Source organism: Pungitius pungitius, chromosome 10 (genome assembly GCF_949316345.1).
Source record: "Pungitius pungitius chromosome 10, fPunPun2.1, whole genome shotgun sequence".
Lineage (NCBI taxonomy): Eukaryota > Metazoa > Chordata > Actinopteri > Perciformes > Gasterosteidae > Pungitius > Pungitius pungitius.
This window is the reverse complement of record NC_084909.1, coordinates 11,249,812-11,275,875: the sequence shown is the minus strand read 5'-3', so window position 1 is coordinate 11,275,875 and position 26,064 is coordinate 11,249,812. Positions and strand designations below refer to the sequence as shown.

General features: G+C 42.5%; 1 protein-coding gene across 1 annotated transcript in view; it reads right to left on the bottom strand.

Annotated features, from left to right (window-relative positions):
• The window catches only part of col4a1 (collagen, type IV, alpha 1), a 36,044-nt gene that overhangs the window by 5,621 nt on the left and 4,359 nt on the right, over window positions 1–26,064 (bottom strand). Inside the window, exons 2-39 of the mRNA XM_037489451.2 lie at window positions 15,007–15,060; window positions 13,324–13,413; window positions 13,114–13,158; window positions 12,982–13,026; window positions 12,702–12,764; window positions 12,549–12,602; window positions 12,428–12,454; window positions 12,245–12,319; window positions 12,087–12,149; window positions 11,867–11,902; window positions 11,738–11,776; window positions 11,333–11,410; window positions 11,176–11,211; window positions 11,018–11,077; window positions 10,891–10,926; window positions 10,736–10,780; window positions 10,591–10,623; window positions 9,665–9,725; window positions 9,539–9,574; window positions 9,295–9,441; window positions 9,070–9,153; window positions 8,434–8,517; window positions 8,128–8,198; window positions 7,826–8,017; window positions 4,053–4,221; window positions 3,781–3,873; window positions 3,402–3,506; window positions 3,167–3,264; window positions 2,895–3,045; window positions 2,689–2,802; window positions 2,261–2,428; window positions 1,742–1,831; window positions 1,503–1,655; window positions 1,248–1,346; window positions 956–1,045; window positions 651–790; window positions 221–347; window positions 54–134 (exon numbers count right to left, since the gene is read on the bottom strand). Of these exons, the coding sequence (XP_037345348.1) occupies window positions 54–134; window positions 221–347; window positions 651–790; window positions 956–1,045; window positions 1,248–1,346; window positions 1,503–1,655; window positions 1,742–1,831; window positions 2,261–2,428; window positions 2,689–2,802; window positions 2,895–3,045; window positions 3,167–3,264; window positions 3,402–3,506; window positions 3,781–3,873; window positions 4,053–4,221; window positions 7,826–8,017; window positions 8,128–8,198; window positions 8,434–8,517; window positions 9,070–9,153; window positions 9,295–9,441; window positions 9,539–9,574; window positions 9,665–9,725; window positions 10,591–10,623; window positions 10,736–10,780; window positions 10,891–10,926; window positions 11,018–11,077; window positions 11,176–11,211; window positions 11,333–11,410; window positions 11,738–11,776; window positions 11,867–11,902; window positions 12,087–12,149; window positions 12,245–12,319; window positions 12,428–12,454; window positions 12,549–12,602; window positions 12,702–12,764; window positions 12,982–13,026; window positions 13,114–13,158; window positions 13,324–13,413; window positions 15,007–15,060 (3,232 nt within the window). The remainder of the gene's footprint in view (window positions 1–53; window positions 135–220; window positions 348–650; window positions 791–955; window positions 1,046–1,247; window positions 1,347–1,502; window positions 1,656–1,741; window positions 1,832–2,260; window positions 2,429–2,688; window positions 2,803–2,894; window positions 3,046–3,166; window positions 3,265–3,401; window positions 3,507–3,780; window positions 3,874–4,052; window positions 4,222–7,825; window positions 8,018–8,127; window positions 8,199–8,433; window positions 8,518–9,069; window positions 9,154–9,294; window positions 9,442–9,538; window positions 9,575–9,664; window positions 9,726–10,590; window positions 10,624–10,735; window positions 10,781–10,890; window positions 10,927–11,017; window positions 11,078–11,175; window positions 11,212–11,332; window positions 11,411–11,737; window positions 11,777–11,866; window positions 11,903–12,086; window positions 12,150–12,244; window positions 12,320–12,427; window positions 12,455–12,548; window positions 12,603–12,701; window positions 12,765–12,981; window positions 13,027–13,113; window positions 13,159–13,323; window positions 13,414–15,006; window positions 15,061–26,064) is intronic.

The following is a 26,064-nucleotide window of genomic DNA, read 5'->3' as shown; positions in this document are numbered from 1 at the left end:
ACTGTTCTACAATGAATGAAATTATTGAAATGTGGCCATTCGTTTTTACTTACCAGGCCGACCATCACGGCCAGTTTCTCCAGCAGCTCCTGGCAGTCCTGGGGTTCCCTTTTCACCTGGTCTACCTGACTGACCTGTACGACACATATACAGCACAATGAGATCTCTCATGGAATAACCTGTATCCATGTATATGTTAACATGTAACATTAAATCTGACCTGTATAACCAATGAGTCCTTTTTCTCCTTTGGATCCCTGCAGTCCTGGCTGGCCGGGCATTCCCTCGTGCCCCTTCAGCCCCCTCTCTCCCGGTGATCCTGGGAAGCCTGGCTGGCCCGCTGGGCCCTGCGAGAGAATAGCAGGCCCGAATAGTAAACACAGGTAGCTACTGAAGATTGTTGAGAGGAACCAGATGAATGTGGACACAAAGTTTATATGCTATTAAAACTGGCAAAATGTTCCCATTTCCCTGGCTTTCAGTGCACAGTTTACATACTTTATTTTTATATATTTTAAATCTTTCCTTTACATATTTGGGTTTTGCCAGACAGTGTTATCTTTACTACTGATTGTTTTACTCAGTATGACTATGAGTCAGGCTCTCCTTATTTTCATGGAAAAGATGTTATGAAAATAAGAATGGATTACCTTTTCTCCTGGATGTCCTGGAAACCCAATACCTGGATCACCAGGTACTCCCTTGTCACCTTTCTGTCCGTCTGTGCCTCTGAATCCAGGATGTCCCGATGTACCAATATCTCCTTTACTGCCCTTTGGACCAGCCGCACCTGCACTCACACACACACACAGACACACAATACATACAATTAAATGGGAAATGTAGGTGTCCCTCGACTTGAAGTTTCCTTAATACAAAATGTTACACTCCTGTCTTTCTTTGTAACACTTTTCATGAGACAAATGAAACATTTGTTTTATTTGTGCGATCTTACCTGGTATTCCCATCTCTCCTACACTGCCTTTCTGACCAGATGGTCCCATCCTGCCAGGCTCTCCTGGAAAACCAAGGTCGCCTTTCTCACCTAAAACACATCAGTAGCATCGAAAATTAATGTGTACATTATTTCCCCTCGATTTCAACACTTGCGATTAAACAAGTGCAGGTAATTCACTGGAAAACGGTTAAATTAAATCAATAGGAAAGCAAAGAGAGGACTACCACGTGGAGTCTGTCTGAGAAATTTAACGCATTTTAGGTTGCAGTTCAGGGGATCATGTGTTCACCTGGTTGTCCAGGTGATCCAGGCTCCCCATCTTTGCCTGCCCCTCCAGGGTTACCAGGAAGTCCACGATGGCCCTTCTCTCCAGAAATGCCAGATTTACCTGATGAGGAAAATAGAATTCAAAATATGTCCAATTTCTGAAAATAACAATACCATAACAATTAAACAACATATTTCTTAAACTGTGGGTCAATAAATACAATCCCTAAAGACTCTGCTTCAAGTAAATTAACCATTAACAACATATATTTTGTACCTTTGTCTCCAATGTCTCCCTTTTCCCCCTTCATGTGCTCCATGTCAACGTCACTCATGTTCCCAGGAGGTCCCTGAAGACCTCGATCTCCAGTTTCTCCTTTATCTCCAGGCTCTCCAATATCACCTCTAGGTCCAGTAATACCGGGATCACCTAAGAGAGACGGTGAGAAATCCAAATTGTTACTGCTGCAACGAAAGACTTTAACTAAGTTTGTTTTCACGGTTGATTTTCCTCACCTCTGAGTCCAGTAGATCCAGATGTACCAGGAGGTCCAGGAAATCCTTGTGGTCCCGGTGTCCCCATGACACCCATTTCACCTTTAACACCTGGTAAACAAACACACATACTTAATTGAAATGATTGTAGTTCTAAACTGCTCCTCATTTCAATTGAATGATAGGATAAGTACTCAACATTACACATTACTGCCAGCATCGAGAGTGATTTGCTTATGAAAGGGCAAATGAAGACAGAAAGTAAATATTGTAGTACCTCAACAAGGATGAAGATGTTTTAAGACATTCCTTATATAATCAAACCAGGAAAAGGTATATTTGTACGACATTATCAAAGTCAGGTCATTGTGAGTTTCTGTTTTTAACTTGAATACTGTATTTGAATACTATTTGATTGCTTGACTGAATTACATAGTTCTGTAGAAACGTACCATAGGTTGATTCTATTAGGGGCTGACCTAATACAACAATTACAAAGAACATACACAAAAAAACCACAAACATATCAGTCGGTCTCACCTTGGTTTCCAATGAATCCGTCACTCCCAGGGAAGCCTGGTGGCCCAGTTAGTCCTTTAGAACCTGGGTTTCCTGGGAAACCTTGGCTTCCCTTCTCTCCCTGAGGCCCTGGCATGTCGAGACCAGGAGGACCTGGGAAACCCTTTTCTCCCTTAACACCGTCCCTACCTGTTCCACATGCACACATACAAATAGCACTGTAGTGACTTTCGTAACAATTGACAGATTAGGTAAATGAAGAGTTTTGTAACAGGAGTTACCGAAAACATTATTATTTGACTTGTTAATTCAAGTGTCCATGCATTGAAGCAAATTAATGGAATCAAGCCATCACTGATTATATTATTCTACATTATTATAACCTTATTATACAATAATTACTTTACCTTCTGTAAAAAAGGTATTTTGGATAAAGAGTTTGTGCTCACCATATGGTCCTGGCTCTCCAGGAGGTCCTTGTGGTCCAGGAGCCCCAGGGGGACCTTTACCTGGAGCACCTGGTAAACCAACAAGTCCAGGTGATCCTGGGGGTCCGATGTCACCTTATTTGAAGGACCAAAAAGAAGCAAAGTTATACATGGCACATATGATGGGCCTTTTAACTCTGTGACATAAACTTAGCAATCAGCAGTACCTTTGATTCCTTGAGATCCTGGCACCCCTGTTTGGCCTTCTCTTCCAGGAACACCGGGTAGTCCAATAGAACCCTTCTCTCCAGGGAAGCCAATAATACCTTGAGGACCCTGATCACCTTTTAGGCCTGGAAGACCCTGTCCTGGGTCACCCTGCAGAGATTAGGCATAACACATGATTTGTTTAACTTATAATAATGATCATGTGCATAAAGTAAAAATATTTTTCTTGTAGATTTATCTGGATTCCATTCGGATGCAGAGAATTACACACTTTTTGCCCAGGTGTACCAGGTTGTCCAGTCAAGCCATCCTGTCCTGGTCTTCCAGGCTCTCCTGGTAATCCTGGAGCTCCTGGAATTCCACTGATTCCTAGAAACAGAACATGGATTAAACATTTGCTTGGTTTATGTACATACAATTTATGCACCATATCCAATTGATATTCCTTTTCCTTTGGGATGTGTATGACATGCATTTATTTGATACATCAACTGGGGGAATCTTACCTTTTGGGCCAGTTTGGCCTGGAGATCCAAATCCATTGGATCCGGGTTCACCTTTCTGTCCAGGAAAACCTGGCTGCCCAAAGTCTCCAGGCAGGCCTGTGTCACCTGCAACCGACAACATGTTACAAGGGATGTATTTTCTTTTATGTTATCACACAGCTGATAGTATGCCACTCCGCTATTGTTATTTTGTTTATCAAACATTTTATATCATATGTTCTCCTGTGGAGCCCTTAATTACATTACATTACATGTCATTTAGCTGACAATACGTGCATTTCAACCAGAAGGATACAAAACTCAAAAGAACAAGAAACAAGAAAGTTCAATTTCATTAAATAAGCAACAATGAAAAGATGGTGAGTATGCTGTTGCTTACCTTGAAGCCCAGGTACTCCAGGTTCTCCACGTTGTCCAGGCACTCCCTGAGGCCCAGGAGTGCTAACACCCTTACCTGGCTCACCTTTTGTACCTGATGCACACAAGGTATATGTCATCACTGGCTTTATGTTCAGTCAGTCTACAGACAGAGCTACAGATCTATCATTGAGCTAGTTTGATTTAACTCCCCTGTGACTATATAGGGGATTTTCTCCTAGTATCTGTTGGTTTCTGATTACATATTACATATTATATAAATTGCATTCCTACCAGCTGGTCCAGGGGTTCCAGGAAGGCCTGGTCTCCCCTGACTGCCTTTCTCTCCACTCTCGCCTGGTCGACCAACGCCTGGAAGGCCAGGTGGACCCCTCTCTCCGGGAGGGCCACTAAGACCAGGGTTCCCATCTGGCCCACGCTCACCCTTGATGCCTTCTTTGGCCTAAAAGGAATTAGAGAATGGTGTTTTCCAATCTACTTTGATTTAAGCTGACAATAAACCCTTAAACCACAGCAAGTCCAGTGACTTTGCTATTGTGTGTGAATCACAGAAAGACATACAGTCAGGTCCATAAATATTTGGACATTGACACATTTTTTGGCTCTTTACAGCACAACAATGGAGTTGAACTGAAATAACGATGTGCTTTAAGTGCAGACTTTCAACTCTCCGCCAGTCCAAAGAGTTTTCTAAAAAACATCTAAAAGAGCCTGTACAGTACAAGACAAACTTGTACAAGAATGATGGAAAGAGAAGAGTAATGAGAAGGAAAGGAACTGCTCATGATCCAAAGCAAACCACCTCATCAGTGAAGCATGGTGGAGGTAGTGTTATGGCTTGGGCATGTATGGCTGCCAATGGAACTGGTTCCCTTGTATTTATTTTATTTATGATGTGACTGCTGACAAAAGCAGCAGGATGAATTTGGACGTGTTTCGGGCAATATTATCTGCTCATCATATTTAGCCAAATGCTTCTGAACTCATTTGATGGCGATTCACAGTGCGGATGGGCAATGACCCGAAGCATACTGCGAAAGAAAGCAAGGAGTTTTTAAGGCAAAGAAGTGGAATGTTCTGCAATGGCCGTCTGTCACCTGACTTGAATCCAATTGAACATGCATTTTACTTGCTGAAGACAAAACTGAGGGGAAAATGCCCCAAGAACCAGTTGGACTGCAAAGGATTTTCAACAAAGTATTAAAAGTGACAATTAGATATTGACCAGTGGTCCCCAAACTAAGGCCCGCCTCCACATTTGGCCCGGCCCCCTGAACAATACCAGAGGGGCATTATGATTTATTTTCAGTCTGGCCACGCAAATCCTAGACTTGCCCCTGGATAAAAGGTTGATTCAGAATGCAGGGTATTTAACCTGCAGTGGTCAAACGATTATTTGTTTGTTCAAAGCTCTCATCGGTCAAGAGGCGGTGGCGGTCCTTATTTATTTCATTTTTTTCTGTAAAGATCCCAGAGAAGATTATTTGGTTATTATTTATTTCATTAAGTGATATTATTTATTTTCCGGACTTTTTTTTCTGTGAAGATCCTGGATTATTAATATTTGGTTATATCTGGATTTCTGGAAAACAATAAATGTTTACATTTAGGCACCCACTGCAATCGTCAAGCTTTTTCTGACCCCGGCCCCCTCCAGATAAGGGAAAAGTCATGTGGCCCTCACAGGAACAAGTTTGGGGACCCCTGATTTAGACCCTATGAAAAAGCGGAAGAGGAAAAGAGCTACCCGGCCCGGAGGAAGCCCTGGGGCCCCATTTGGAGCCAGGCCCAGATGGAGACTTCAATGCGCATGTGGGCGACGATGGAGATAACTGGAGAGGCGTGATTGGGTGGAATGGCCTTCCTGATCTGAACCCGAGCGGTCGTTTGTTATTGGACTTCTGTGCCAGTCACCGATTGTCCATAACAAACACCATGTTCGAATAGAAGGATGTTGGTAAGTGTACGTGGTACCAGAGCACCCTATCAATGATTGATTTTATGCTTGGTCAGAGGATGGGGAAGACTCAGGACAGACCCGGTAAACCCAAGCGTGTAGTGCGGGTGAACTGGGAACGTCTGGAGGAGGCTCCAATCCAAAAGATTTTCAACTCACACCTCTGGCGGAGCTTCGCTCACATTCCTGTAGAGGTAGGGGACATTGAACCAGAGTGGTGCATGTTCAAAACTTCCATTGCTCAAGCTGCGGCAGTGAGTTGTGCCCTCAAGGTCTTAGGTGCATTAAGGGGCGGTAACCCTTGAGTCCTGTGGTGTACACAAAGCCAGGGAAGCCGTCTGACTGAAGAAGGAGGCCTTCCGGGTTATGATATCCGGTGAGTCTCCCAAGCCCGTTGCAGTGTACCGACAGGCTCGACGGGAAGCGATGTGATGGAGGCAAAGCTGCGAGTGTGGGAGGAGTTCGGGGTAACTATGGAGAAGGACTTTCGGTCGGCACCAAAGTGCTTCTGGAAGACCATCCGGCACCTCAGAAGGGGGGGGGGTTGGCCTTCACCAGGGCTGCGCCTTATCACCAATCTTTTTTGTGGCTTTTGTGGACAGGATATCGAGGCGTAGTCGGGAGGAGGAGGGTCTACAGTTCGGGAGGCTGCGGATTTCATCGCTGCTTTTTGCAGACGATGTGGTCTGCAGCCTCCAACTCTCACTGGAGCGGTTCGCAGCCGAGTGTGAAGCCGTTGGGATGAGGATTAGCACCTCCAAATCGGAGGCCATGGTTCTCAGCAGGAAACCGATGGATTGCCTGCTTCGGGTAGGGAATGTGTCCTTACCCCAAGTGAAGGAGTTCAAGTACCTCGGGGTCTCGTTCACGAGTGAGGGGAAGATGGAGTGTGAGCTTGGCCGGAGAATCGGAGCAGCGGGGGCGGTATTGCACTTGCTTTACCGCACCGTTGTGAAGAAAAGAGAGATGAGCCGAAAGGCAAAGCTCTTGATCTACCGCTCAATCTTCATTCCTACCCTCACCTATGGTCATGAAGCAGGGCTGGACTGGTAATCTGTCTCTCACGGGTACAAGCGGCCGAAATGGGTTTCCTCAGGAGAGTGGCTGACGTCTCCATTAGAGATAGGGTGAGAAGCTCAGCTACTCGCGAGGAGCTCGGAGTAGAGCCGCTGCTCCTTTGCATTGAAAGGAGCCAGTTGAGGTGGTTTGGGCATCTGGTGAGGATGCCCCCTGCACGCCTCCCTTGGGAGGTGTTCCAGGCACGTCCAGCTGGGAAGAGGCCCCGGGGAAGACCCAGGACTAGGTGGAGAGATTATATCTCTGCACTGGCCTGGGAACGCCTTGGGATCCCCCAGTCAGAGCTGGTAGATGTGGCCCGGAAAAGGGAAGTTTGGGGTCCCCTGCTGGAGCTGTTGCCCCCGTGACCCGACCCCGGATGAGCGGTTGAAGATGGATGGAATTAGATTTAGGATTATATTAATTTGTCCAATTACTTTTGGTCTTTTAAAAACGGGGTGGCCACTTATACATTTGTTGTAGTTCCTACACCGTTCATCTGATTTGGATGTAAATACTCTCAAATTAAAGCTGAAAGTCTGCACTTAAAGCACATCTTCATTTGTTTCATTTCAACTCCATTGTTGTGGTGTACAGAGCCAAAATAATGAAAATGTTACTGAAAGTAGCTGGTATTCTTAAAAAGTCCACATGGGTCGCACTATGGGAGTGAGCTGATGCGTTATACTAGGAGGACCATCGATATATCTATGAGGGTGACCAGGTCAGTCACCAACGCAGTGCTGGTGGATCCATTCGATTGAAAAAAAGAAAAGAATCAGATCACCATGCATGCGCGATCGGTTCTGACAAACGAGAGGCTCATTGTGTTTATTTTTATATCTCCGGACCATCCGCACCAAACCCCCCTTACCCTCCCCCCTACCTGGCCCACTTCAGATCAAAGTTGTCAGTATCTGGCCCAAACCTATGAGTGTGACACCCCTGCCTTAAACTAACTAATAGACTAACTAATAAATCTTCAGATTTTGGGATAGTTTGTTCCCTGCAAACAGACCACAAACACACTTACTGGTTCTCCTTTGAAGCCGGGTAAACCTGGAAGGCCATCTCTCCCTGGCGGTCCATCCTGTCCGGATTGGCCTGGTGTACCAGAAAAACCAGGCATACCCTTTTCCCCCTTCAGACCAGGAGCTGAGAAAATATCTCCGGGATCACCAACAGCACCAGGGGACCCGATCAACCCAGGAACACCTTTAGAGCCCTGCACACAAGTACAAAATATGTATTTTTGTCCTAATGAAATGAGGAATACATTGTTAAATGGTGCATATCAGACTTTGTGCAAATGATTCCACACATTATGCTACTTACAGGAATTCCAGGTTGTCCAGAAGAGCCGGACACACCCTTTTCTCCCTTGCCGCCTACTAGCCCAGGAGGTCCTGCCAGGTAAAAATGGACAATAGTGCATACTTCACACTCATTCAATATTCATCTAATGGGTGTCAATGCAAGATGAAAATTATTATTATATCTATTGTGTTTGCACAAAGAAAAACTGTCATCTTTAGCCAGAAGTACTCAGAAAGAGGAAGAGATCCTGTCATATTTAGGTCAACTCAATGGTTGTGTGGAGAGATACCTCTATATTATTTGAATATAATTAACTTTACTCACCCCGATCTCCTTTTGGTCCTTGGGGTCCAGGTGATCCAAGTGGGCCAAAGGCTTCACACTCAACACAGGTATCTCCTCTATCACCTAAACGGAGGCACAATTATTAATCAATTAAAAGAATATTACCATAAATTCCGGACTATAGAGTGCACCTGAATTTAAGCTGCACCGCCTAAATTTAGAACAAAAATCAGATGTGTACATAGAGTTTTCCGTGCGAGTTCTTCACATTTCCGTCTCCAACGTCTCACCGTTGATTCATTAATGGCAAGTTTACGTGCAGCCGCTCTGTTTCCTCCTCGAACAGCCAGATTGGTTGCCCGTAACTTGCACCTGTCTGTCTCGCTCTCGCGCGTTAGCCCAGCCCGTAAAAAATGAAACATTAGCCACACCGTTGTATAAGCCGCAGGGTTCAAAGCGTGGGAAAAAAACGGCTTTTATGAAATTTACGGTAAATCCTTAAATATTCAAAATTGACGAAATTTCAGCTGCAGTTTATTTATTTTATTTATTTGTTTTTTTTTATTTATAATGCCAACATAACTGTATTATTACTCATTAAAAATGAAAAAACACTATTTCCATAACTTAATTTCATTAATCATATTCATCAATGCAAATTGTAGAGGTTGTTACCTTTCTGTCCCAATTCCCCTCGTAACCCTTCAGGTCCAGGTGGGCCAGGAGCTCCTTTCTCGATGTCACATTCATTAGGTTCGACTGAATCAAATAAAAAATAAATGAATAATACATCTGTCACACACATTACATTGTAGAAACATTTGTAGATTTACAATTTATCAATGTGTCCCTTGATTTCAATTGAAAGTTGAAGTTCAATAATTCAAGTTCAACACATACTCGGTAGTCCAGGTGGTCCAGGCGATCCAGGGTCCCCTGGTTGTCCTGGAGGTCCAACGAGAGACTCTCCTTCTAAACCCCTGTCTCCTTTCTCACCAGTGTTTCCCTTCTGACCGCTCTCCCCTCGAGGCCCTTGGAGGTGGCGGCCTAAATTTCAAGTGAAGGAGGCCAGTGAATTCTGTCATTCAGGTTAGCATGGGTTTGAAATAGTTTTATTTAATATTGGAAAGTTGTGTAATTTTACCTGGTAGACCTGCTTCTCCCTGAGGACCAGGAAAACCTTTGGATTAAGAGAAAATATATCACAATGGGACTTGCTCCAAAATAAGTGTTTAATGCGCATTAATGGCACTGTATGACCTTACTTTACCTTTTTCTCCTTGTATCCCTGGATAACCACGAGGACCAGCAGGACCAGGAGAACCATCACCCTTAATTTAGAAAATGACAGAGAATTAGTTTGTTTTCTTTTTTTAGTTTGATTTATACCTAAAATCCAAATAAGTTGGCTGATAAACTTCTTAACTGCCATCTTCTGCGTTTTGCGACTGGAGGCGATTTAGCCACTATGTCTAATTTAAAGGGCCACTTCGGCTATTTAGAATTACGTTTCCATGAAGTTGAAGTTTTTTGAACAGACAAACAAAATGTTGTGCTCTGGTGCATCTGTAAAACGCTGCAAACAGTGATGTCGATTTAATGCCAAACCGTGGGGTACACTTCTAAATCACTAAAGCAAGGTTACATATTAAACAACTCTAGGTCAACAAATGAGAAATGCAATTCAATGACCTTCTTTTGCTAAATCCTCCCTGCTCCGTATTGCAGGCACACAATGCGTCTTTTTCAAGCTCATCCAAAGATTATCCAAGTCAAGGCCACAGGCACCATGTTTAAAATGAATAAAGGTCCAGATTTCTTAGTCTCATTAAAAATACACTTCTCAACAGAAATATTACTACCTTCTCCACAATGCCAGGTCATGTAAAATTGAGAATCTATTATGTTAATTTGCTCCATCATTTTAGCTTGAAAGAAATATAAAACAAAAATAACACTTTTAATACTTAAAAACTATACCATGGACAACATATGGAATTTTGGTGTAACTAGGTTTTGTACTAGTGTTTTGTGGGAAGTGATGTAAAGCCGGTCTTACATGACACTACCCAACAGTAAAATTAAGATTTAATGACATCCGTCTGTAGGTTTTTTGAAATGATCCTTGTTTTTGGAGCTGATTTGAAAGAGAGTGAGATACAAGTGAAAGAAAGAAGAAGGATAGAGATTACTTACATAACCTGGTGGTCCCCTTTCTCCCTTTTCACCCTGTAACGAGACGGAGAGTTTAGTCTCTCTGACCATAACACCTCCAAGATCGTGGAGGCTTTAGATTTAAGGCTTGAGAATGTGCAGAGTAAATAAAATGTGCATTAGTCACCGGGGAACCAGGGTATCCAATTGATCCGGAGAAGCCTTTGTCTCCCTGCATGAAAGTATTACGTACATTAGCAATAACTTATATCAAAAGATCATAGCAAAAACCATTTGGGCCGTAGAATATAGGAAGTGAATATTACAGCAAATGATTGTTACCTTTGGCCCGGCCTCTCCATCCTTGCCAGGTTTACCCTGAAATTACAGAAACACACACTTGTACTAGTTTTGTTTTGTTTTTCTTTGTTTATTAGACCATATCACAGAGACACATTTTATCACTTACTCTTCCTCCACTGGGACCGATCTCCCCTTTTGGACCCACTAGATCAGACCTGCAGGTGCCCTGCAAAGCAAATCAGGTGTCTTTGAAGATTCTTTAACTAAAGTATAGCAAACAGCCTGTGTGCAAAGTAGTTTACTGTAAGCCATAAACCTACTAACATTGTCTCCTTTATCTCCTGGATGTCCTTTCTCACCCTTTATGAGTAAAAAAACACAAACACATTCAGGAAATAACATACAATCCAAGCCATTTCACACATATAAACAAATTTAGCATTTGTGATTTATTAACAGCCAAAAATAGCTGTCCAGGTACCTGCACTGTGATATGTCCGTCAAATCCTTGAAGCGGGAGTCCTGGAGGGCCCGGTGGGCCCCGGTAGCCTTGATCCCCCTGCATAAAGACCACGATGATCACAACAACCTCCACTAGTAAATGGATGTTAACAATTTGTCAGGTAAAAAGCAGTCATCTAGTGCAAAGAAATTCCGTTTTTTTTAAAGAAACTGATCATATGTAAGATAAGATGATACCATCAAAACTTTATTTAATTTTTTTAGCTGCTAACACACGATATAAAGAAATCTATTAACCCATTGTTACCGTTTTTATATTTACCTGTTAAGTGCTACTGCTTCCTCTAGTTAAGTCTTCAGTGACAGCATCATAAAACAAATACAACATTTTTGCAAACAACATATACAAAACTAAAATTCTCACCTTATCTCCTTTCGCACTCTCAAAGGACAGCTTGTCACCCTGCAAAGAGGTAATGACATCTCAGCTGTATGATAAAGTCAGAAAATTGGGGCTTACAATTGGAAAACCCTCATATATGACAAGTCTTACCGTTTCTCCGGGAGGGCCAGGGAAACCAGGGTCCCCCTGTCAAATGGTTATTCAGTTAGTTAAACAGATTAACAAGTTCAAACAGCTACACAGATTATAATTCTATGCTTTCCAGCTCAGGTGGGTGGTTTATTTAACGGTCATTGTGTGTCTGTGCATAACAAATAATAATAACTGACTTAAAGATGACAAACAGTCCATCCGTGTAGGAGTGACTCACTTTGGGTCCTTGATAGCCTCGAGGTCCTGGAGGTCCAATGGGTCCAAGAGCTCCACTTGGTCCCTGTGAGAGAATTCCATGTGGGGAAAGAACTTTCATGAAAATTCAGATAACTATCAGTCATAGATTGTCTCTTTAACTAGGAACAAACAACGCACAGGTAATCCAGGTTTGCCAGGGTATCCTCGGTCTCCTTTCAGGGGAATAATCCCGATCACACCTCCAGGGTCGCCCTGTAGGACACAAAACAATAATAAATGGTTTGGTGAAACAATGGCTAATCAAACATGAAGATTAGACACTGTTGCAAAAATGATGGCGCTGCATCAACTTGAGCTGACCTTCATTCCAGAAATTCCAGGGATGCCCTGTGAGAAGAGAATCATATTAACAATGTAAATTGATATTTTTTCCACAGGATGGTGACTGTAATGTGTGCTGGTCGGTTGCCCTGTTACTTACAGGAGGTCCTTGAAGCCCAGGAAAACCAGGAGTACCATCCCTCCCTCTGTCTCCCTGAAACGTGAACACACACAAACACACACACACACACCAGTCAGAAGGCACAAACAGTAAACACATCTGATTTAAAACTAAATAAAACTTTAGGCTTACTTTAGTCCCATTGCATCCTGGGATACCATGCAGACCTGGTGGGCCATCATTTCCATTGATTCCCTAAGAGTGGGAGCACACACAAAAAGACCATTTGCAGTTGCACTGACAAGGTCTCTGCCACTTTCTGACCAGTCTTACAGCTAACCTCCCCGCATGAAAAATAACATCATCTAAAACTGTGTCATCTACAGGGTCTTGCTTTTTAGTCATATGACAACATTGTTTTTGTAAATTTAACTAGACACTGAAGGACGAGAGGCGGATCAGAGAAACTCACTGGTAGTCCTGGATTTCCCGGAAAACCTGCCCGACCAGGAGGACCCTGGAAGATGGGAGCCATATCAGAGTTACTATTGTTTGTCACATCACATTGTATTGCATGTCACACTTAGGACGGTAGGTCACTTACTCGCACTCCTTTCAGTCCAGCAGCTCCGGGATCACCCAGATCTCCCTACGAGCACAGATGACATCAGCATCATCACAGCAGAGGAATACGTGTTATGATCTTAATAGATTATTTTTATATGAAATCATTTCACAACGACATAAGTATTGACAAAGGTGACCAAAACCAGCTCAAATAAGTTTATTAATTTTAATGTGTGTGTGTACTGACCGTGGGGCCCATCGGTCCTGCAGGACCTTCATGTCCCTGCATCCCTGGAAAACCCATATTACCTTGAAGACCTGGAAATCCACGCTCACCCTGTGAAGCACAGGATGATGATGTGAGGATAAAAGTATTCCTATTTACTTAGATTAAAAGGAATAGTTTATGGCACATAAAATATCAAAAAAGATTTTGATTTTAGAAATCAAACATTGGTTCGGTACTGAACACCAACTATGCAATTTGATTTGATTTGAGTTTTTAAATCGTTCTCTTGATTTACTGTATTGGTATCCTTTCTTGTAATAACATTGATTTTATATATATAGCAAACTTCAAAATAATGTTTCATTTTTTCTGCTCTTTAAGCTTACATGGACATTGGTCAATTTAACTTCATAATGAAAACTTTAACAATTTTTTTTTACAACTTCCAGTACAGTGAACTAGATGGCAGCATTCCTGCTAGAAAAAACATCATCCATTAATCCAGTAGTCTCCCTCTGACCCGCCAAGCATGAGAAACCTTTTGTGTCCATTTCCATCCTCTGAACACAACACATCTGTATTCAATCAGCCGGGAGAAACACGGAATCTCGAAATCATCAATATAGTTACCACGGTAACTCCTGTTGTGCAATTTACGGGAATTACGTCTTTGGAAATAAAGCTCACACGGGTTATTGTGGAGCCTTTCAGAAACTTTTCAAAACACCGCCGTGCTTAGGGTCCACGGCGAGTTGGCCGAGCTCCAGTGAACACAGTGAGTATGACTGTTGTTGTCAGGGGAGCTGGATGTTTGGCTACTGTTGCTGTAAGAATGAGCCATGAAATACCAGACTGTTGCACAAAAGAGGATAGATAACACCGTGCAGGCGTCTGATTTAACTCAGCCAATAATTCACCTGAACACTCACACAGCAGGAGTTGCATTCAAAAAGTAATCAACGTTTGAGCAGTGCTTCCCAATTTCCCAAAATAAAGCAATGTGATGACTGCACGTTGCATATATCCACAGGTTGCAGCCAAAGAGGGATTTCTTTTTTATTTCAACCTTAAATTGATCAGGACATACACAATTATCCCATAGTCTAAGGGCAAAAGGGAAGAAATAAGAACAAAATTAGAAACGTTCTCATTTCTTGTGACTGAAATAATTTCTTTCCTGGTTCCAGTATCATTCATTTACTGATCTAATAAGATATATCAGTATGTGGCAACAAAGCCAATACATTTTTAGTGAGTTGTTGACAATAAAAGAATAATACACAGGATTTTTTATTTTGTTAATTTAACCGGAAATAAAACAAAGAAGACACCAAAAGCACATTTTGCCAAAGATAGTTAATAATAACTTTTCATTTTTGAGGACATTCATGCAGCAGTGCTGACAGTTCAAAGGCTCACAGACAGTTCAGGCCAGTGACATCACTTGTGCATCTCGACTATCCGAGAGCCCCCCCAGCTGTGTGTGCGGACATGCTCTAATTCAAACCCATCTCTGTTCCCGTCTTGGTCTCTGCTCCGTGACTGAGCCCCAAACACCGCTTTTCCACCCAGGCCAAGCCGCCGTCCGCCCCACTCAGTCAGAACATCGGAAGCACTGACGCCACCGTTTCGCCCCGCTATGAACTGCAAAATAACATGGTGGTTTCATATACAATAGGTGGGAAAGAAAATAAATCTCACCTTAGCTCCTTTCACACCACTGCAGTCACATTTTCCACATGATGCCCCGCAGCCCTGCAGAAGGAAAAGAAACGAACGCACAAATGAGCCATCACTCATAAGAAAATAGCCATCACTCACAAGAAAATAATAAACACAAAGAGTGGAGCGAGAAGGACAATCAGCCAGCTGGGAATTACAGACAGCCGCTGAGGGTCACCTGACGTCATCCGTCTGATGTTTAAAGTGTGCTACAAACTTCATTGCATGATGAATCATCCAGTGTCTCGTCTCGTTCACCCCACTGACGCTGTATCATCCCCCGCGCCTGCTGATCTCGGTTGATTGTGTTGATGCTGTCGAATTCGTTCTGGTTCCTGACTAACGAATCAATGCTAACCATACTGCTGGTCTTTAGAGCCCTCGCTGCTTTATTTCAGCACTGAGAGCGGACCAAAACGACAGAGTAAAACAGCCAAGTAACTGAAAGATGGTAAAAAAAAACTCAGTAGAGCTAAATTTCCTGTGGCTTTGTCAACACGAGCGACCTTGTTAAACTCCAATTGTAAATTGTGTATTGTTTATTAACTACACTGCTACTTTAATGTTTATTGATGACCACATTGAAAGACTTAAGACGGGCTTTCTTCAGTGCATCATGTTACCCTGAAGCGTCACTGATACGATTCGGAGATGCAGGACATCACTGCAGCTGGCCCTCTCAACCCTCACCCGCCCACCACCTCCTGCTTCCTCTCCAGGGGTCTCCATAGGATGGACCCTGGGAACTGGCCTGCTCTGCCTTGGCTCCCCTCCTCCTCCTTCTCTCCATCATCCAGCTGTTGCTGGACTCACATGGACGGCGTCCGGCCAAAGGCCTGTCAGAGCGTTGGACAGGCTCGGTGGGCAGAGAGGGAACAGCTACCCACAAATGTTCTCACACACGTACACACATGATCGCTTCCAAGAACCGTTCATCTAATACATAGGTCAGTCTGTGTTTTACATTTTGTATAACTCAGTATGCTGTCTTTCTTCTTACAACGCAGTCCTCTTCAACAAACCTGATAATGGAATCAATGTGTGGCTCTGAAAGCATGGGAAAGCTCATAAAACAGACCCCACTCTCAGGACATTCAGCCCCGACCAAGTGATCTTGCTTTGGTCTATTCACACACGTGTGGCCTGCTAAACATTCTCATTCCAGCTCTGTCACACATGTCTAACTCACTCCACCTCCGCGCTAAACTTCTGGTTCCTTGAGTGTGTCTTTTCACAGGATTTATTACTACAACGCCACTTAAAGAAAACTTCCGGAACTCCTTCAGATCAGATTGGTATTGTAAGACAAACAGGGCAAACGGAAGGTTAACTCTGAGAGTGAAGTACATGCACATTTTATCATGGCCAACTTGTTGGCACGAAGCTATGGGAGCTGGATTAACATGATTGTGACAATTCATCCATGGAGTTCAGGCCTACTAATGCAACACAGGAGCACATGACCCTTGCATTTTGTCAGCACAACTCAAATAAGTCACATCTGCTCATTGTTTGTACTTTCTGCAGTTACTACGCAGAGCAGGCATTCCTGCATGTTCACAAGCCTCAAACTGGCGTTCGGTGATGAAGACGCTGGGTGCGCCCGTGTGTGAAAAAACAAACCCAGCCATGTGGTGTCTATCTATCTACTATCTACTGACAGCTCCATAATCTGCAAGTGGATCAAAGTGTTTCTTATCTGATTTTTTTCATCGTTTGTTTTCACTCTACTTCTACTATGCACCGCCATAAACCCAAACACCAGATGCAAAATATGGCAGACAAATCCAGCTGACATTCTCACTGAAAGAACATCACGCTAATGAGAGCAGTGGGATAGATTTACCAGATTACACACGCACACCTCAGATAAAAAGATCACACACACAGTGACTGAAGATTCAATTTACTAGATGTTGATGTACAGGTATTTGAGTCCACCCATGCCTTTTTTTTTACATCGCTACACGTCAGGTGGATTTTTTGAGTTTTTTAATTATTTTTGAACACCCAATAAAAGACTGAGAGCCATTAAATGGAGTTCTTTTCTCTGCTTCGTTTATTTGTTGCATTAAGCTCATTTACTTTAAAAAGCAACTATTGATACTCATCATAATATATCTAAAAACTGCATGGAAAGTGTTTTTTGATGCATTGTACTACAAAATCACAATTTTATAAACCGTCTTGGATATAAATATGAATATCGATAGAGCAGTTTCTACCAGTCAAGTATTGCAGTTACTGTCTCTCAATGTAATACCTTCCTTTAAATGATCCTCTTCAGATCCTTGCAGGTTCCATTATACAAAAAAAATGAAAATGATAAAAATCAAGCTTCTAATTATGATCATTATTTCAAATTGTGCTTCTAAAACAGGACATAAAACAACAACTAAATTCGCCATCCCTGAATCATTATGGAATTGTTTAACTCTGAGGTACAAACTTCCAGCATAAGACGGTGTGTGCGTGTGTGAGAGGGAACGAGGAGATAAGGTGATGTTACTTCCACAGAGCAAACAGACTGTGTGGTGAGTGCTGATGTCCGCTGTGAATATACAGTAGCTGGTGAGTCACTGAGCCCTCTGGGAAACGGCATCAGATCCAGCAGACAGTCTGACGTGTCTCTGGACAAGTGTTTATGTCATTCCTCAGTCTGGATGGCAGACCTGGATGTCTGCAAACTGTGAAAAAGCAATAGGACGTGTGCTGGCAGAGTGATTACAACAGTGCTTCATCATAATTGTGTGTTTGGGATTATTGAAACGGTCTGCAGCTGGCACGGACACAGAGGCCTCAGGGTTTGCTTTGACATATTCGGAGAGAGCGTGCTGCTGTATCTCTGTCCTAGACGTTACATCAGTTCAGGCCTCCTCCAAAAAAGGCCTGGTGTTTCAATAACACTTCCCTGATATGTCTGACATCATCAAATACAGATGAGCCTAGGAGAGAGGAAGTGATCAGTGATGTTTACTTTAAGGGGCAAGAGAGGCATCCCGTTATAACACATTATCTTGTCCAGTAAAGTGAGTCCACCATTGGCTTACATTAGGAGTGCAATGTTCCAACTCACAAAATACATTCACAAGCGCTCTCTAGCAGTTCTAAAGGCTTTTAATCATATTACATGGGCCTCCTCGCTACAGGGAGTGAGATGAATATTAAAATATAAAGATTTGTGAGGAATAACCAGCTGACAAAGATCATGTGATATTAATAAAAGCTCCAGACTATGAACTAAATTAAACTTGAGATCAAATTGTTTTGATCATCATCTCGCAGGCAGCTATTCTGTAGTCGTTGCTTGTTTGCCATTACCTAATCAAATCTGTGGAGTAATTCAGTGTATCTAATGGGCCTTTAGGGAAAATTATTTCCTAACATTCCAACAATCAATCAGTACAATATACAGACTCAAACTTCATTTTTGATCACATCGTTCTCATAAAACACCCAATTACAGGCTTTATGCTTCTAAACTAATTCAAAGGATAAATGGGCAAGTCCCTCTGCTTGTGTTGCACCCAACCTGCAATATTTATGCTTGAATGTTTCCTTAAATGTTCAACTCTTTTATTATGAAATCATTTTTTTTCTTTCTTACTACACACGTTTATACACATATTTCAATAAGAAGTGTGGCAGTACCAATTGTAACCACATGGGGGTAGAAGCGTTCCCATCACTGGAGTGCTCCATAGGGATTTACGAAAGCTGGTCTTTGCTGCCATGGTAAAGGGCATCTGAAGATCACAGAAACATCTGGTCAATGTCATCCACAGACTTTTCTTAGAATGATATCACATTCCTGCCATAACCACTGCTGTAGGATCTCACAAACCACTGGGTTCTCATAGAGCGGATGAGCACATGAATTAATGCTCATATATATATATATATATATATTCATTTCCTCTCTTCTTCTATACAAATATCGCTCACACACACATACACACACACAAACTGATTAAACACCGGTAATGAGTAGAGCTCCTAACATATAGTAATGGTTATCAGAAAAACATCTTGGGAGGGCATTGCAATTCTAGTATTCTTATTACTGTACAAATTTGGATTAAATTAGATTGATTCAGATTCATGTCATACAAAATCAGTCTAAAATCTCTCTCTCTTTTTCTCTCCCTGTGTCAGACACATATGTATAGTAAGACTATAGGATGTAGCCACACAATCACAAGATTAGTACCGTCAAGGAACTGACATCTGCCGATATTATCCTGTGTAAGGCATAATTAAATGCTAAAAATTAGTGCTGAGGCTGAGGCTCAAGGTGAGCCGGTGAAAATCTATTAAACAGGGAAAAAGATTTGACCGGAGAACTCAGTTTATCTCTTCCGCTGAGAGGAGTCTTCCTTCCCCGCTGATAGGAGTTTCCCTGAGGGGGGAAACCAGATCAGCTTACTTACTTTTTATTCTAGAGATTCTGTTGGGCCCACATTCTTGTCTCAAACATCCATGAACCAAGCATTTCTAACAGAGTATATTGGCAGCTTAACAAGAGTCCTGTGTGAACTCCAAGAGAGTGAGAGTGCTGGTGCTGATGAAAGGAGGCTTTGATGAACCCACTGTGAGCCGCACACGGCACCAAACAGATACAAATAGTTACAGTGAGCAATGGTACAATACCAGGTATTAGGAGGGCTAAAATATCCCCAATAATCTTTAGCAATTAAAGAGTTTCATGCAACCACCATTGCAACTGTATTGTCAGTCACATGACTATTTTCTTACTAAAGGTCATCTTTACACACACATTTAGCCGCAAGAACCGCCCAAAGGGCCCAGAGTCGCTCTGACTCAGTTTGCTTTGCCAATTTGCCTGGAATTACCTCTTGTGGATCAGTCACATGATACAATTGGGCCCAAAAAGAGTTTTACCAGTGATTTATACTGGGAAAGGTGTCATTGTCAGGGGGGGACGTGGTCGAGGGCAAGGAGGGAGGACTCAAATGCGGAGTTGAAAAATAAAAGACTTTAATTGTCAAAAACTCAAAATCAAAATCGCTCCAACCAAAAAAGGGAGGAAGGAGGAGAAAACAAAACAGACAAAAACAGGGACCTGGACTTGAAGACTTGAAAACACGAAACAGACTTGACTTGACTTACTTGACACATGAACGCTGACATGTAATGACGCCACACCAGACAAGGGACTCACAGGGCTTAAATACACAAGGGAGGTGCAGGTGATTGAACACAGGTGGAAACGATCAAGCACGGCAGACAATCACAAGGGAAGACAGGACAAGGCAGGAAGTGAAGTTACCCAGGAACACCAGAGACATGAAAACTAAAAAATAAGACAGAGCAGACCCAAACCGTGACAGTCATCCCAGTAACAACACTTGAACAGCCCTTATTTAGATCAATAGGTCATAAAAGTGTCCATGAGCCCAATACTGGGGGCAGGGGGGCAGCAGTTATGTGCTTGCTCTACAGCAACATAGATGTGAAATATCGGGTCAACTTTAACATTGGCTCCATGTGACAGTGAGCCACTTTCATATAATCAACTCTAATAATATACCAGTTTACTTTATACTGTCATGATTCCAAAACTAGCCTGCCCATGTGAGCAGATGTATTATTATAGCCATATTGTTGCATTACGTAGTTTGGGGTTCACATTTTGGACGATTGGCTGTTTGAGTTGACGGCCAGTTGGCTGATCCAATTACTCCTAATGACTACGATGAGATGGCTTTTGTTAACAGCACAATATTGTGCAACGATGTGAAATTACACATTTCACATAAACGAGTCCCGCTGAAATAACAGGTGGAGTTTTTATTCTTTCCTTTTCTTACTTTTCTCACCAATGTTTGTTGAAGCGAGTTTGACAAGCCTCTGTGTAACCTTAACCACAGTGAGATGGTTAACCCTGTACAGGGCACCCCCCGTAAAGACATGCTGAGGGCGTTAAAGTACAAATCATTGCTTCCACATGGAGACAACCAGGATAGTTCTACTCCATTATCTCCACAGAGATCTCTCTCGGCAGCAGGGCCCATTAAGCAACACCAAATGAGACCGTTTAGCTTAGCAAGCTTAGATAGAGGCAATACGAGGCCGTGTCATAAATGTAGCAGCAACATATACACGTGCACATGTGCACATTAAAGTCCACACATACGAGTTGAATTGAACTATCCAGCTGATTCTCATGACATCTAATCTATAGGATCTATGATTCTGGGCTACATTCACTGAAACTGAAACAAACTGAAACAAGAAAATAATTAGAAACATAATTTTTAAAAACAAGTGTGTGTGTGTGTGTGGGGGGGGGGGGGGTAGCTAAGTTATTTCAGACTGTGCTGCTCTGGCATTCCTGGCCTTCTGTGGTACTGAGAGGCTGGCTCGAGAGAATAGAAGTGGAGGAGGGGAATTTTCTGTCTGACTGCCATACTTGGAAGACACGTCTCCTGGTGCAAGTTGCTCCGTAAACAGCGTGTGTGGGTGAGCAGCGCATCCACCATCTGCAATGCTACGATGTGAAACATTTTTATGAAACGACAAGACAGATACTGAGTTCAGGGAAACCCGTTGACCTTTCTTTTTTTGATTTATTTATTGGTGAAGCAATGTGACAAAAATAAATACATATAGTGTCATCAAAGGGGAATAAAAGGCGTAGGCAAAGAAATCCATCGGTATACTGTATAATACCACCAAATTGGTCTGGGGGGAAAACAAAAAATGTGGTGGACTTGTGGCAGTGATAATAATTAAATATATGCTCAACAGCAAACTAATAATAACATTATTATAAGAAATGATTATAATAACCATAATTATAGTTATGGATACAGTGACACAGCCACCGCTCAAAGGAGATGGAGAGAAATAAATAAGCCACAGGACGCTCATGTGGGTCGGCTGAATGTAAAGCTACTGTCAAGAGCCTGTTAGCTCAACAGGATCCACCGCCCAAAGGGAGTAAAGTCAGAGTAGTAGCTCGTCATTTAAGAGACACGATCCTACCTGAATTATTACCTCAAACACCACAGTGGTGTCATGTGAATGCTGCAGAGAAGCAAAAGGCCAAGATTCCTACACCGGGAGACATATTATACAACATCCGGCAATAACACAGGGCTATGTTTTCTGTGTCCTTTAGTCAGAGAGTCCTGTAGCGCTCGTTGGCAAGGAAAAGCTTAATGTAAAACATGTCTGTTCTGGCCGCAGGCAGCAGGTTTTCATTTACACCACCGTGTGACTTCTGTAACCAAAATCAGCTGCATCTGCAAAGAGCTACACACACACACACACACACAATGAACAAACCCACGAGTCAATCGCCCAAGCATGATCATGCGTGACCAGATTAATGTTGTCATCAAATTTGGGACCAGAAGACCAGAGCAGCTGTAAGTGCATGGCTCTTAAGAGATGAGGTCTAGTAGCTAAGAAAACAGAATCTTTAACCCAAAGAAAACAGTATATCGCCCACTTATCAACGTCATGCAGGTTGACGCTTTACTACTCACTAAACCTTACATGAACACTGGTCTATGTAAATCAGTGGAGCCTAACATGGGCAACCGTGGACAGAACCGCAAACAAAAGCTCATCCTCTAGGATTGCAGAAGTTGTTCAACATGTCAGCGGACAGAAGCAGCCGTATCAACAGTTCAACTAGCAAGTCCCGCATGCTAAATGAACTCAACAAATGGGAAAATTCTTTCACACTATTTCTGAGTATTTTCTAGTTTGCGCAATGTGTGTGTGTGTGTGTGTGTGTGTATTGTATTATATAAGTGTGGTGAAATAAAAACTTCTAGAGCTAGTTGGACAAATGCAGCTGTTGGAAGAGAGTTCAGGAACTCGCTGTGTCTGTGATTACTGTGATACAGCTGTTTAGACTGAAGAAAGAGAGCATGTAAAAGTCAACTAATTCACTGGAACATTAGCATTATATTTCTTGACAATGGTTTGGTTATCATGACCAACACCAAACACAATTGCTTTTAAAACACATTCCACCTTAAAGCCGCTAAGAGATCCAATAGAATAATCCTGCCTTGGATTAGAAAGGTCTCCGACCTTTCTTAATCAGATAGTCAATCTGCATCCCATCCTGACCAGTAACAAATGAGCCTCTCACACTCGTCCTGATGACCTGTAAACTCTGGCCAGACAATTAGAGGGGATTTAGACATTCAAACAGTTTTCAGTAAAAAGGTCATCTTGATAACCGCTCCTAATCTTTCGCTGTCAGTGTTTATGTGCATGTGAATTAAATCTTACCTTGTTAAAAACGAATTACCTATCTAAGACTTTTTCTTTTCCCTTAGTTACTTTCTGACTCTACTGCACAAACACACACATGAAAACTCAAGCACTCCACCCAAGAACAGCAGGTCGGAGTGTTGCCCTGTAGCCAACCATTGATATCATCATCATTGATAAAATAAACATACTAGTTCCTAAAATGCAGTAAATTTTGTTTATTTCCCATATAAAACATAAGTGTGAATTATCCGAAATTTGATGAGCTAATTGAAATGAGTCTAGTTCCAGTTTTGATGTCTTAGCCACTGTGAAATATTGGCTTTTTGGTTTGTGCGCAGGACTCGCATACCCACTCATCACTGGTCTGAGCTGTTATTGTTCCACACAGTAAAAAAACATGAAATCTGAGCATGGTCAGGTACTGGTGGAATCAGAAAGAGAGAGACGTGGGAGCAAGAAACAATGACTTTGTTAACACGTTTGTTTTCTCTGAGACGGGGCCAGTTCACTTCAAGTCGGCGGCTGCAGCGGTCTGAGTAGTGCAGCTACTCCTCTGTGAATGTGCAGCGCTGTGCCACAGGATGTAGGCTTTAGAAAAGCCATTCTTTCTACACGGATGAAGGCCTCTTCCTTACCTTTTATGCTCACAAAGACAAGAAGGGGTTGGGTCAGTCTCTCAAGAGCGCTCTGGTATCTGGCTGTGGCGTCAGCACGTGAGGACGAGGAATGACCTCAGCTGCTTTATGTCCCCGACCAAATATGTCGCAGTTTTACAGTTTATCAGACATTTGAGCAAAATGTTACAGTGACCTTTGACCAAAAGGGTATTTAGTGAAGGTTCCAGGTTTTGTTTGTTGTTGTACAAAATAGTTTCGTAAAATGCAGCTGCAGTCACAAAATATAGGTGACCTCAACGATGGGCACGGCCATGCTGACAATAAGAGGTCAGAATTTTGCTACATCAGATAAATACACAAAAACAGCAAATCGTTTTCATATGTGAAGGGTGGATGATGAGTTTGAAAAGAAAACCAAGTCCATCGCTCTCGGAGGAAAAGCCCCATGGAACAATGTGAGATGTGAGTCATTTATGCGATGAAGCATTTACATAACTGTAATACGGGGCGACACAATGCATCCATCGGGGAGCATGCATATGCAGGAAGTGTGTGTGTGCACAATCCTTTTTCACAAAGGCTTTTACATTTGAGCGTGCTCCACATATGTGGGAGTTGTTTGTTCCCAGTGAGGAAATTACCCCTCATCATTGACATCAGAAACACGGAGTAGAGGCGACACTACGGGATCAAGAATAAGTGTGAGAACAGGCGGAAATTCCAAAGACCAAAGACAGACGGCCTTTATCCCAGCACTTCACTTCCAAGTCTGCAACAAACAAAATAGATAATGGAGCCCGTTAGCCCCATAATCCAGCCATAGACTTCAGATGATAGTTATCTAATAGACAGAGCTGCTCTCTATTGTTCTGCTGTTGCCACATCAAGCCTTATCTCTTCCATCACCATTACAGACGACATACGGCGACTGTACCGTGAAGAACAAGTCTGCTTGATCAGTTAAAATGTCTTAATCTACGCTGAGCCTCAGCCATGCATTCAAAGCTCAGCATATCGCCTCTGCTTCATGTCAACCACGGGATGTGACCGGCTTTCCTAAAGCTATCTGATTAAGCTCATTTTTTGCTAGACAGCTACATAAATGAACAACTCTCATTGTGTCCAAGTCGACACAGAAAAGCCGACGGCAGCAACATAACGATAAAAGAATTTAAAAAATGGATAAAGCATCTGTTGTTCCATGAAAGAGGTTCAAGGTTCTGGGTTTGGATACAAAGGCACTCTCCGGTCCTCTGAACTACAGTCGGATCTGCTCTTTCTATCAATACTCCTCTGTAAACGCAATCCCATAACAGTGTATGCCAATCCCATCCAAGGTCAGAATGGAGGATTTTGATTGTTTGCCATGATGTTGTACAACAAGGTATATGGGCCGTCCACTATGTTAAGTTTTTATTTCAAAGTCTGCTGCTCTAAGGTAAAAAAACGATTGCACCACTTCAGACACCACTGTCACGTGGAGCCAAGAGGAATAGGAAAGGTCTCCCTCTTCGTTCAATTGACCATCACTAAGTCCATCAGTGACACACTCAACACACCTTGTCCCTCGCTCTCCCGTCTGCGCTGTCAAAAGAGGGAGACGAGGGAGCGAGAGAGAGAAGAATCTGTAGGTGTGAACTTTAATGTCTAACCAAATCATCTAATCTTAGTGTGCTTTAATGTTCAGTTATTTATAGAATAAGTCAAATCAAATCATTTGTGTGTGTAATGCAAACACGGCCTGCAACATAAAAAAAAGAGACACATGGTGTGACACCTTCTTGGACTGGGTCATTAAGAAATTATTGTTCAATGATCTGAGATTTAACTTTAATCATGTCAACTAAAAGTCAACTACCACATAGTATTGTGGTAAGAATTCAAAGTCAGATGTTAGTTTTGCAGTTTTCTAATTCACTAATAAATGATTGGCGCCTGACACCGTTGTGGTCATTTCGATTTTGTGGAAACTACCCGACTCGAAACACTGCCAGGTTAAGGTTTCATGTGCTTTGTTAGTGGACTCATAGTCGGGTAGGAGTCCACCTTCTAGCTCAATAATTGAACTACTTTCAATTTGAATTTCCAACGTAGTTGGATGTTGCGACCCGACTGCAAAAATGCAGCAGTGTTTTGAACCATAGCGGACTGACAGCAATCA